Raw genomic sequence first — 13,371 nt, forward strand, 5'->3', positions numbered from 1 at the left:
CTCAAGAATTACATTTTTCTGTCTCTCTAAAATAGCACTATCTCTGAGTACCACTAGGAAAAAAATTAGTATTTCTAGTTAGTCAAACAATTTCTTCCTTTCCAACTAAGCTATGGGATGATAACTAGCTTCACTAGATATTTCTTGGTCCTCGCCCCATATCTGCTACCAGCTCCACCACTCATTGGCTGAACACTTTTCTTTTCATTTTTTTTCTTTTTTTTTTTTTTTTAGGTTTTTGCAAGGCAATGGGGTTAAGTGGCTTGCCTAAGGCCACACAGCTAGGTAATTATTAAGTGTCTGAGGCCGGATTTGAACTCAGGTACTCCTGACTCCAGGGCCGGTGCTCTATCCACTGCACCACCTAGCCGCCCTGAACACTTTTCTTTGAGATAATTTTTATATTAATAATTGGCTTTGTTACCAACAAATTATAGATACCTTAACAATACAAATGCTATTTTATAGGCATTAATGCTATCTTATTCAGTAGGGGGTTACAGTGTAATCTGGAGCAGGACTCTTTTTATGACCTCAGAGTTACCCCAATACAGACAGCTCTTCAAACAGCCCCAGCTCTGAAGGTAATAGAGCATCTCTCACTTCTTGGCCCCTTTCCTCTACCCATAAAGTAAACTAGAATAGAGTTTTCCATTCCTATTTATTACTGTTGACCTTGTTGTCATTCTTCTTCTCCAAAGAGACTCCAATGAACTCTAGTTCCTCTACTGGATCCACAACCATCTCTGATTGTGGGTCTTCCTTTGTTGCTGATGTTGACCACATCTTTGGATGAATCCCTAATCTCCTTGTTAGGGGAATTTCAGTAACATCCAGATCCGGGGGCAAAGTCCCAAAAGTTTTGTAGTTGATGAAGGAGATAAGCCCTAAAAAGAGGAAAAAGTCTGTGTAAAGTTCAGGTAGTGGGTTGTACTCAGCAATAGTTTTGGTGAAGTACAAGAAGGTACATAAGACATCTGTACTTCTTTGTTGTCATGAAATTTTGTTCATTGTTGGGAATTGTGTGCCCAACCTACAAGACTAAAAGATGAAATATTGATAATACTCTCTGCCTTTATGTTAGTGAATTAATAAGTATGACCACTACTATGCTTTTCTTTGAAGGAATGAGAATATCTCAGAAAATGCTCATAGCTACCTACTAATCTTCAAAACCAGAACTTCTGTAGTAATCTCTCCCATTGAGGATGAGTACCTAGCTCACTTCTGTGATGTCACAGACCCCAGGAAAAGGTGAAGCATCCCAGATAAAAGAACTCACTAGCATTGAACTTCTACCCCAAAATCCAGGAACAACCACAAAACTCACCCTCAAGAGAAGGGACTGAGCAAAACCGAATCCAAGCAAAGGCATGAAAGCACCTCTGCTCCCTCAGCATCATTTTAACCTAATGTACTCCAGTGATATCGCAATTATCTGGGCTCTCCAGAAGCAGTATGGTTAGTTTTGAAAATCATCAGCTTTAGCAGAATTTTGGAACTGCTGTTCATTTTCAGTCCAACTCTTCATGATCCCATTTGGGATTTTCTTTGCACAGATAGGGGAGCAGTTTGCCCTTTCCTTCTCTAGCTCATTTTATAGATGAGAAAATTGAGACAAACAGGGTTGAGTGACTTTTCCAGACTTATTAAACAGTCTAAGGTCAGATTTGAACTCAGGAAGCTTGAGTCTTCCTGACTCCAGGTCAGGTACTCTAACCATTGTGCCACTAGCTGCCCCAGCTGCTTTTGATACCTGTCTGGAATTGATACATAGATGTATAATAACTGGCAGCTGATCCTCAATGTCCCTATACATTACTTCCAATGCCAGCATGAGGACTTTTGTCTGCAGTTCAGACTCCCTTGCAGCTCTATTTACTCATATTTATTGATAAAGTAAGCAGTGTTTGTTATCAAGCAGGTGTACATTGGAAAGTCATACATATAGTTATTAATTTTTTCTTTATGTGACTTTATCATTCAGCCATCATATCATTATTTATATCAGCTATGCATGTGGGGGAGACACACAGAGAGAGACAGAGAGATAGATGGAAAATGGGGAAGAAAGAGAGAGCTGGGTGTCTATTTGGGAAGTTGAGTAGGATATAGCTATTGTTCAGTCATTTTTCAGTCATTTCCAACCATATTAGGGGTTTTCCTTTGCCAAAATACTGAAGTGGTTTGCCATTTCCTTCACCACTCATTTTACATATGAAGAAACTGAGGCAAACAGGGTTAAGGATCACACAGTTAGTGTCAGAGACCTAATTTGATCTCAGGAAGATGAATCTTCCTGATTCCAGGCCCAGCACTCTATTCACTGTGCCACCTAGCTACCCAGATTATAATAGTAAAGATAAAAGCTATGCTTGACATGGGAAGATATATGAGAATAACTACTATCTTTAATAGGACAAAAGAGTTGTGAAGAGTGCAGACATTTACACCAGCAGAGATTTTTATTATAGAAATCATTGCACAGGCAGAATTCATAGAAAGCAAAAAGGGAAGCATAAGGATACAAAGATACAAGGAAAAGGACCCACCTTCAATCTCATCTCTGTGGTACAACTGCCTATGGAAACCTTGGACAAGTCACTAAAACTTTCTGTTTCCTCTTACCTGTTACCTCTGAAGAATCTTCTCACTTGGAATCAGGAACTATTCCTTGTATAGGATCATTTACTAACATAGAAAGAGTTTGTAATACAAAAGACTGTGAATCATGGGATTTTTTTCCCTGCACAGCAAGAAGACCCAGAAGTGGACTATCCCTCAGGACAGTGGATTGAAAGATACATATCTAGTCCAACCCCTTCATTTTAGAGATAAAGAAATTAAGACCCAGATAATCCTCCCAGGTACCAGTGGTAGAGTTGGGATTCTTTGCCTCTGAATGCAGTGATCTCCCTTGCTGCCATTTGTCTCTGGGCTCTATGACCCCCACAAAAAGATTTCCCTCTCCTCTCCCTTTACCACATAAGGTGTATAACTCACCAGCCACTATGTAGAAGAAGCTACCCCACCAGTTGAAGTGGAAGATCCACAGGTAGGATGACCCCATGGTGTAGCTAGTGTACTTTTTGACTTGCATCAGAAAGAGCACAAGGCAGAAGAACAGGTTGGCTCCTGGGAGTAAGAGCAGAAAGGATTACCCTTCGGAGCTGCTGTCCTGCCATCTCTCACACCTTCCTTCCATCCTCCCACCCACCTAGATTGTCTATGTCCCATGCTAGGGGCCAGCTGCATAGAAAAAGCCAGCAAGACTAGAAGACATAGAGATATAGCAGAAAGCAGTGACACTGGACCTGGAGATGGATCAGGTCTGGGTTCCAGGGCCAGCTCTCTGCAATTTACTAGCTGTATGACCTTGGGTAAGTCACCTATCATTTGGGGACCTCATTTATCCAGTTCTAATGTGAGAAAGCAATATCTGCTCTACTTACCTTACGATTTGTTTCTTGTAAAAACCCTTTCCAAATGGAAAGAATTCTTATTGCAATCTCTGGTATAAGAAAGCTCAATAATAAGGCCTTTGGCATCATAGAATTAAGGAATATCAGAATTGGGAGGGACCATAGAGATTATCTAGTCCAACTTCATCATTTTGCAGTTGAGGAAACTGGGGTTCAAAGGAATCAAGTGATTTGCTCAGGTAATTCAAACTGCAGTTGAATCTACAGCATAGACTTGCTAACTCTCAGCCCATTGCTTTTTCTTCTATGCAGGAAATAGGTGTATTTCCTTCCCATACTATCACCAGCAATGGCTCACAGGAGTTTCAAATTCCACCTTTAGAACTAGAATGAACATTTCCCTCTTAAGGCTCCTTATTTTGCCATTCCAATGCTTTTCCCAATCCAAATCAGGGCTGGATAACCCAGTAATATGAATGACTTTATTAGAAGGACCTGGAGCCTGGGCAGCTAGGTAGCTCAGGGAACAGAGCACTGGTCCTGGAGTCAGGAGGATCTGAGTTCAAATCTGATCTCAGACACTTAATAATTGCCTAGCAGTGTGACCTTGGGCAAATTACTTAATCCCATTGCCTTGCAAAAACCAAAAAGACAAAAATTTTTAAAAAAGAGACCTGGGGCCTAAAAAAGTCAGATGTGAACATAAGTAGGGCAGAAAGAAGGGAAAAGGTTCAGGGGAGAGCATCGGAGGTGAACCAGAGTTTTAATCTGCTAGCATGGGTCTGTACCTGAAATCAAGCAGAGAATGGCTATCACTCTATCCAAACCAGAAATGAAATTTTTCTTGTGCCGGCAGGAACTGATGACACAGAGGAGAATAGTGAAGGCCGTGAGGTTAGAGAAGAGAAAGAAGATCCGAGAGATCTGGAGGTAATCTAAAGAGTAAAACAGAAGACAAGAAGCCAGGTTCGGGAGTGAGGACAGGGGACAGAGGACAGGAGACAGCCCCCTCCTACTTCCATCCCAAAGACATTCAGGGACTAGAGAAAAGAAGGATAGAGACAGGACTAGCTATAGTCATAGCCAGAATAGGTGACCACCCACAAAATGTATTTTCAGGAACATTAGAGTTCTCCAGATTTCTCTCAAATGCTTGTTAATGCCTAAAATTCCAGTAATGAAGACAGTGCCTTCCTTTCATTCACAGTGAGAGAAAAGATCAAAAGCGTGAATGAGAAGCCAATTGATGTAGACTCATATTATAGTATGTGAGTATGGCTATAAAGTAAGTATACCAGCATTTCAGAATAACATGAATTGATCTTGACTGGTACCAGCTGGACACAACATGGTACAATTAGACTGCCATGGTAGAAATATTTGGGGAACTAAGCTCCCCAAATGATAGAGTCTATGACACTTTTTGATATCTTCCAGTGTCACAAATATTCTGATCATGGATTTAATTTTTGGAAATGGCCCTAAGCAAGTGTCAACTTTGGTGATGAAGGTTATCAAGTTGAGAAATTTCATTTTTGTCTAAATTTGTTCTGGAGAAATTTCATTGTGAGCTGAAAGCATTCTAAGTCCACCTCTAGACCTTTTGGTGAGTCAGAGAATTCAATTTGACACATGTACATCTTAGGGATAGAAAATTGAAAAACAATTCTATCTTTTCCCTCTCCTGTCGTATCATACATTCTAGTGGGGGGGGGGACATACAAACAATACTTGTGTCAGAATGACACAAATGCCTAAGAGGAATTAAGGAATGTGGCATCTCTTATCACTTAAGGATTTGTTGAACCTGAGGAAGGGATTACCGCTAGCTGTGGGATCAGAGAAGATTTCATGGAGGAAATGATATCTGAGTTTGACCATGTCCAGACATGAGAATAAAAAGAAGCATTGTATCCTAGCTTCCCCTACAGATGCTCCAATAACTACCAAAGAAGAATGTCAAACCAAAAGACTACAATGGATCATCTTAATAGTCTAAGAATTTAAATGCCATAGTCTAAAATTATAAACTACAGTTAAGTAACCAAGGAAGAAACTAGGAACAGAGTTTGGGTAACAGATGCAGAGCCCAGATTCAGAGCCCAGAGCTCTGAGCTAGGACAGCAGTGGGCAAATAGCAGGGCCTCAGTCAAGAGCTCAGACCCATAGCGGGGCAGGGGAGATTAGCTTGTCTCTCAGAGGGGCATTTAGAAAGGACTCAGCACCCAAAGCTTCCCCAGCATGAGATGAGCAAAGAAAACTTGTTTTAGACTTGATCCCTTACCAAGGAATGTGGAGAAAGAATCACCCAGAGGGGCCAGGATTGTAGGCTCAGACTACAAAATCCCCAGTTATAACAACAGGGTTGTCTGGAGCAAACTATTGTAATAAAAAACAAACAAGAAAAGATAAAGATCACTGTGATGGCAAGAATGCCCCAGACACAGACCCTAAAGAGGAAATTCCCCCATGAGGGAGAGATGGTAGGAGGGAGAAAAAAGTACATGTCTGATCACTGAAAATTAAAATCAAATTTTGAAAAGTGGCACCTGAATAGGACCTTGACAGATAAAACAGATAAGGATGATATGCAGAGATGATAATGATAATTGTCCTTCATTCTCAAAAAAGACTGTGACATCAGGGAGGTGATGCCAAGACAAGCACATGAATTGGATTTGAATGAGGGGTTGCTGTGCAATGTCACCAACTTCACTTTTTCTTCTGGAACCATCTGGATCAAGTGGCCAGAAATGAATCAGGATGACTAGAGGCCCTGGATGTGAAGCAATCAGGGTTAAGTGACTTGTTCGTGATCACACAGCTAGTAAGTGTCAAGTGTCTGAGACTGGATTCGAACTCCCTTCCTCCTGACTCCAAGGCCAGTGCTCTCTCCACTGTGCAGAAATACATGGAAGTAGAAGAAGCTTGGGAATGAAGAACTCAGCTGGAACAGAGAAGATGAAATTTACCCTAAAGTTTTTCTGTCCTTCAAAGCTATGTTTACATCTTCTGTTTTAAGGCAACTTTCTCCAGATAAAAATAAGATTATTCTTAACTATTTTGATATTTGTGTGTATCCTTAATAGCAAATCAAGGTCTGTGAGCTAAAAATTAGAGAGTATCTTAGGGGTTTGGTCATTAATAATTTGTATAAGCTTCCCAAAGGGCAGAATAAAACTGGACTAGGGAGGTGGTCTGCCCTTATGCTACAATGACCCTAAGTATCATTTGCTATCTAGTACCAAGGCTGGAAGGATGATCCTCCTTCACTCATTCACTATCCTTCCCCACATATACACAGAGAAAGCTCTCTGAAAAGGTAGAGCTGAGAGCCATGACTGAGGAGTACTAAGAGATTACAGAAGAAGGAAAGGTGAGACCTGATCTACAATGCCTATATAGGAAATAAGAAATGTTCCACCTTCAATTTCAAGTTTATACTCAGGAAAACACAGGAGGCAATAAAATCATCAGATTTTAGATTTAGAGCTAAAAGGAACTTCAGAGATTCAACTCTCCTTTTACAGATGAGGAAATTGAGGCCCAGAGAGGAAATGATTTGTCTTGGGTTACATAAGTATTAAGTAGCAAAGTCAGGATGACATAACAGGTCCTCCAACTCCAAACTCAACATTCTTTCTACGATTTCATAGAGCCTTATTTTAAAAGATACTTTAAAAGATAGCTGGAAAAAAGTGAAGGAGTTTCCTCTGCCAGTGAAGGAGACTATGGGGTGGTTAGGACTATATATCTAAAGAAGAATGATGCAATGGAAGACACAAGAGGAGAAGAATCAAGAAAGAAGTGTTCAGCAGCATATTAAATGGTATCAAGAGGTCAAGAAGGATGAAACAGAGAAGAAAAAGGAGAAATAACCTTTGGATTTGACATCTTCAAGACAGCAACTTCTATAGAACAGTCATGAATGATGCTAGACGTAGATCAGAAGTAGCCCTTCCCCTGCTCCCTACCCCCTCCAAAAAGAGCAGTGAAGTTATAAACCTGATGAATTCTGCTTCCAGAACAATGCTGGTAAAGGCAAAGAAACAATAACAGTTTCCCCTTGGGATGCTGACACTCATGCTTTCTTAGGTTTTAGGGATTTGAGAATTTTTCCACTGAAGACTTTGGCATTTGATTTGGGGATCCAACTGGAAATAGTATAATCCTTAACTATTTCCTCAAAACTGTGAAAGTCCCCTGAAAAATCAGAATGAATGAATGACAAGATTCATTATCTCCATTCATTCCTCCAGACTCAACACAAAATTCCCAGAAGCTTTCCTCATTTTCAAGTTTTCCTTCACAGTGAGTGTCTTTATTTAAATTCATTCCTAAGTCACTGAAATTGCTTATTTTAAAAAAAATCAATCGGTGTCTTGCATAAGGTAGTGGCTTCTTCCTCATCACCACTTAAATTCACAAGTTCCACTTTTCTGGAAGTATTTCTTAGGATCCATCTGGCTTTAGGAAGAAGCAAACGAGTTATCGCAGGATCACTGAGAAGATCATACAAAGGTATGAATGGGATAATCAAAGGGCTGATGGGAAATAGGCAGAACTCCTGGATCAAAAACCTGGAAGACACAGCTAAAAGACAAGATTCAGGGATATGCCTGAGCCAGCTCAAACTGATCCCAAGAGCATTTGCATCTCAGAAATAAGCAAACACTACAAAATCAGGGTTTGATTTATTTTGTTCCTCTTCTAAACAGAAAATATTGATAATTCAGATTAAACTTGAAAGTATGACTACATGTTTGTTTGTTGTTTTTTTTCAGAGAATAGATTATTGAACATATACCAACACAACACCTAGACCTTTCACTACCATCCTGGAGTCAAAGGACCTGAGTTCAAATTCCAACTATATCACTTATTAACAATGTGACCTTGGGTTCAAACTCTCTAATCCTTGGTTTCCTCCTCTATAAAGTCAGAGAGGGTTGAAATAGAAGATCTCGATGGTCCCTTCCAGCTCTGCACATATAACCCATGAAATCCCTTACAATCCTTTCCAGTGCACACCCCTCCTCTGGGATTCCTAAGACTAGAAGTCCATGAGAAATTCCACCTTTGATGATTAATTCCAGATTACGCCCATTCTCGCCTTTATGTCAATTGGACACAACTGCTGGCTTCATAACAGTTGCTCTATGTAACATCAAAGCACCTCCCCCCTTTCTGAACCTATCTCACCTTCACGTCTGAGTCAATGGCAGGGTCCATGAGAGGAAGTGACAGGTTTTCCAATAGCACACAGGACAGAAGCTTGATATTTTCCAACAAGAGGCCTAGTGCTCTTAGGAGCTTCAAAAAATGATTTTCCATTTAGCCATCAGAGAATCTATTGTAGCAAGGCTAATCATAGATGACCTTTCTCAATATGAGAAGGGTTTCAAGGGAGAAGGAGAAAGGCAAGGAAAGGAAACCAAAAGACAATTCTAGAATGCCCATTTTGTGTCATTGTGCTGATCACTTCATTCTTACAGATATTATCTCATCTGATCATCTCAACAATCCTCCAAGATCGGTGCTTTTATTGTACCCAATTTATAACTGAGGAAACTGAGGCAGACAGAGGTTAAGTTACTCATCCAGTAAGTGGCTGAGACTTTGAATACAAATCTCCCTTGCTCCAGGCCTAGCACTCTATCCACTGAGTGGATAGTGGATCTAACTGCCTCCCTTTGACTCTTTGTTGTGCTATTCAGTCATTTCAGTCATGGCTCATTCTTTATGACCCCATTTGAGATTTTCTTGGCAAAGATATTAGAGTAGTTTTCCAATTCCTTCTCCAACTCATTTTATAGATGAGTAACTGGGGTATATTGGTATTAAGTGACTTATCCTACATCTCAAGTTAGCAAATGTCTAAAGCTGGATTTGAATTTGTGTCTTCCTGATACCAGACCCAACACATTACTCACTACACTAATTAATTTGAGGTTCATATGCAAAGTCTAGGCAGGACAGAAAGATATATCGAGTAGGAACAAAGGGCAGAGTTTAGCAGCATATATGTCAATGCCATATATAGCCACAAGATTTTCAACTTTGAAAGTATTCCTTATGCAAGTAGAAATATAATACAACACAATTTTGCTGTAAAAAAATTGAAAACAAATAAAGTATCTATTGTGTGGGGAATGGTTGAATAAACCGTGATCTGTGAACATAATAGAATATTAGTGCCTTATAAGAAATAACAAATATGAAAAATTGAAACTGTGAAAGAATTATGTAGATGGATACAGAGTAAAGCTAATATAATAATTACAATAGACATATCAAATCACATGATAATGTACATGATAATAATACTAAATAAAATGGAAAGCTTAATAACCATAAGGATCAATCGACCCTAGAAAAAAAGATGAGCAACTAACTGCTTCCTTTTGCTAGACAGGTAAGGACCTATGTGTGTGAAACGCTCATACACTGTCAAATGTGGTCACTGAGAGAACTTATTAAGAGGGTAGATGTGCCCAAAACTGACTGTATTGTAAAAACAAAAAGTATCAAAAAAAAGTATATTCTTTTTTTTTTTTGCAAGGCAATGGAGTTAAGTGGCTTGCCCAAGGCCACACAGCTAGGTTATTATTAAGTGTCTGAGGCCGGATTTGAACTCAGGTACTCCTGACTCTGGGGCCGGTGCTCTATCCATTGTGCCACCTAGCTGCCCCCCAAAAAAGTATATTCTTGAAAAACATGTCCCCTAGCATGATCACACCTCCCCAACTTCAACAAACCAGTCTCATTACTTTACAACTCATAAATAGTTCATTTCAGATATTTTTCCTAAGAGCAGGTGATAAGAGATCTAGGCAGAGAAAATTGGACCCTAATTACCTGAAAGGCAGCAGGGCATATTCTAGAAGGGCAGAAGGGGCATACAGGAAAAGAGATCATAGTTTTAGAACTTTGAAGGATCATCAAAATTCATCAAGTCCACCCTCCCCTCATTTTAGAAATAAGGAAGCTGAGGCTCAGAATGGCTAAGGAAAGATGGACACAGTCAGTGTCCAATGTGGGATTAGAACTCATGTCTTCCTGACACAGCATTAATCACTCTACTCATTGTACCCTGCCACCTTCCAAGATAAATTTGACCAGTTTCACAATCTGAAAAAGAAAAATGCTGAACATTGGGGAGAAGAGGTTTGGAGATCTTAGAAAGAGTAACGAGTATAGTAGGAGCCCTAATGTCATAGGGAGTTGATCAGGGGTGTTGGGTGAGGGTCCAGAAACCCTGAGAAAACTTACAGGGTCGACTGGGTACATTGCTCCAGCAAAGTTCATGTTCACATGGGGTCCAGAGTCCCGCATAGAGCTCAAGACCATTCTCTGCCATCAGGAACTGCACCCAAGGCATTGGGGAGATGCAGAGGAGCAGGATGAAAGTGAACCCACACAATCCAGTACAGAACATTCGGATATAAAGTTGGGTCTGCTTCAGGAAATGTTCCTGCTGCCTTGGTGTCAATGAGGCATACAGCTGTTTATGGGTGGGTAGAACTGGCTGTGGAAGTGAACATCATTGAGAATGATTCAGCTCTCCATTCAAATAAAATCATTCAACCCATGTATCCAAAAAAAACAAAACAAAACAAAACCCAACTCTAGGGCAGCTAGGTGGTGCAGTGAATAGACCACCGGCCTTGGAGTCAGGAGCACCTGGGTTCAAATCCGACCTCAGACACTTAATAATTACCTAGCTGTGTGGCCTTGGGCAAGCCACTTAACCCCATTGCCTTGAAAAAAATCTAAAAAAAATAAAACTCCTAAATCCCATAGGACTAGGGCCCCTCTCAGAAACCTCTTAGACTCCAGGGTCCCAAGGCCTCCCATGAAGGATTGACTCTTACAGACCTCTACCCATTCCTATCTCTCCTAAGTAGGGAGAAAATGAATCTTTGAAAGAAAAAAAATCTTTAGAATGACCCAACTTCTAACTGTCCCTGTCCAATTTCAACTTCCCCTCAAAGAAAGCATCTTTCTCAAGGGCCCTTCTCACCAGCTGGTAGGTATGATCTCCCCTAATTTTCTGAAGGGGAGGGGAGTGAAAGATCAAGATCTTGGGTGGTGTTGGCTCTTTGGTGACTAGCTGAGGGCCTTCCATCACATCTTCTAACTGACATGGAACTTGCTGAGTGGCAGAGCAAGAGAACACAGGTGGAGATTCTCTATTTCCACTTTAGGACCCTATACCTTAAGTACACTGACACCTTTCACTAAGCTTGTAGAATTCAAATGTCCAGTCCTCTCTCCTTAGTCCTCATCCATGCTCACAGATCTACCCCCCAAAAGTTACTACCTACTATCAGTGATAGTCCATAAAGCTCTATTGTCCTGAACTGCCAAGTCATTTTACAATATCATCCTTAATTTTAAGAATTATTTTCATCTCTTGCCTCAGAGGACAAAGAATTCTTTTTAAAAGCCCATGTTAAAAAGATTGTTAATAAAAAAAAAATCATAAAAAGCATTAAACCTGCTTGCTGAAACCTTCCAAATGAAATAATGTTTGTAAAGCAAGTTGTATCTGGTTAAAAGGGAATGTAATTGTTCCCTCCCACTCCCCTATTGAATTTCAATTTTCATTTCAATTTTTTTTTTGGTTTTTGCAAGGCAATGGGGTTAAGTGACTTGCCCAACGTCACACAACTAGTATTAAGTGTCTGAGGTCAGATTTGAACTCAGATCCTCCTGACTCCAGGCTAGTGCTCTATCTACTGTGCCACCTAGTTGCCCCTCCCCCATTTAATTTCTTTTTTTTTTTGCAAGGCAAATGGGGTTAAGTGGCTTGCCCAAGGCCTCACAGCTAGGTAATTATTAAGTGTCTGAGGCCAGATTTGAACTCAGGTACTCCTGACTCCAGGGCTGGTGCTCTATCCACCCCATTTAATTTCAAAACAGACTTGCTGGTGGCCCACTCTGATCTCTTGTTCAGTCTGACTTCTTCCTGTGGTTCCTTTGAATCTTATTCTTTCAGACCACCAGAATTCCATAAACACAGACTCTTATCTTGGACAGGATTTCAGAGATCACAGAGTACACCTTATAACTTAACAAGAATCTCTCCTGCAATATACCTAAAAAAGCTTTGCATGCAGACCTTCAGAGAAGGGCACCCACTACCTCAAGACAACCAATGCCACTTCTAAATTTTGGGGTGGGAGGGAGGCAGGAGGAAAGAAATAAGGAGGTTTGGGAAAGGAATAGAGTTTAGAGGGGAAAAATTAATTACCACACTTTGAGGTTAAGATCCAGTTTGAAATATCAAGTAGGCAGTTGGTAATGAAGGGTTGAAGCTCAGATGAGATAACAGGGTTGTATAGGTAGATGGGTGTATCATCAGCAGAGAGATGATAATTAAACTCATGCTGAGAAAGAAAAGTAGAAAGTTCAGGACAGGACCTTCAGAGGTGGAGCCAAGATGGTGGTGCAAAGCTAACTTGCTCCCAGAGCCTTTCCCTACCAAAGATAAATGAAACCTCTACTCTGACACTCACACTACAGATCTCATCAAGAAAAAGAGAAGATTCAAAGTTTTCAACTGCAGACATCGTGGAGGATATTTGATGAAGGTCTCTCTCTTTGGGGGAAAAGGGAAAGAAAAGTCCAAGAGATGGGAGAACAGAGAAAGCCAGCACAAGGCTTTTAGTCACAGGCAATCCAGGTGCCGACAGCTTAATAATAAATGCCGTCCCCTCAGTTAGATAGCAAGACAGTAGGGAGCATCCCATCCCTAAACAAAGTCTGAACCACGAACACTAAGGTAAAAGACAGGGCTGGGTTGGGAACAATCCTCTGTTAAGTCAAAACCTGGATATAAAGGAGGAAACAAACCTCTGCAAAGGCAAGGCCTGGACTGCCTAGGCAACATCTTGGCCAACAACAAGCTAGGGATCAGATCCCAGCCTGAGCAAAATAAAATCTT

At 40.6% G+C, this 13,371-nt stretch overlaps 1 protein-coding gene across 1 annotated transcript; it reads right to left on the minus strand.

Moving 5' to 3' along the window:
* Positions 1-645: 645 nt before the first annotated feature.
* On the minus strand, positions 646-11,576 carry TMEM202 (transmembrane protein 202). The gene is made up of 5 exons (XM_074231867.1): positions 11,446-11,576; positions 10,695-10,950; positions 4,211-4,357; positions 3,004-3,135; positions 646-887 (listed from the first exon to the last, which is right to left on the minus strand). The coding sequence occupies exons 1-5, from the start codon at positions 11,548-11,550 to the stop codon at positions 658-660; spliced, it is 870 nt and encodes a 289-aa protein (XP_074087968.1). The 5' UTR covers positions 11,551-11,576; the 3' UTR covers positions 646-657.
* Between the last annotated feature and the right edge of the window lie 1,795 nt (positions 11,577-13,371).

The sequence above is a fragment of the Macrotis lagotis genome, chromosome 4, assembly GCF_037893015.1.
Source record: "Macrotis lagotis isolate mMagLag1 chromosome 4, bilby.v1.9.chrom.fasta, whole genome shotgun sequence".
Classification (NCBI taxonomy): domain Eukaryota; kingdom Metazoa; phylum Chordata; class Mammalia; order Peramelemorphia; family Peramelidae; genus Macrotis; species Macrotis lagotis.

Bases quoted from the DNA above. Each gene is read 5' to 3' on its own strand.
- TMEM202 (XM_074231867.1), bottom strand. From the start codon at position 11,550: ATGGAAGGCCCTCAGCTAGTCACCAAAGAGCCAACACCACCCAAGATC. The intron at 10,951-11,445 runs GTGAGAAGGGCC...TCACTTCCACAG, and splicing joins GAGATCATACCTACCAGCTG to CCAGTTCTACCCACCCATAA. The intron at 4,358-10,694 runs GTAAGTTTTCTC...TTTACTCTTTAG, and splicing joins CAATGTACCCAGTCGACCCT to ATTACCTCCAGATCTCTCGG.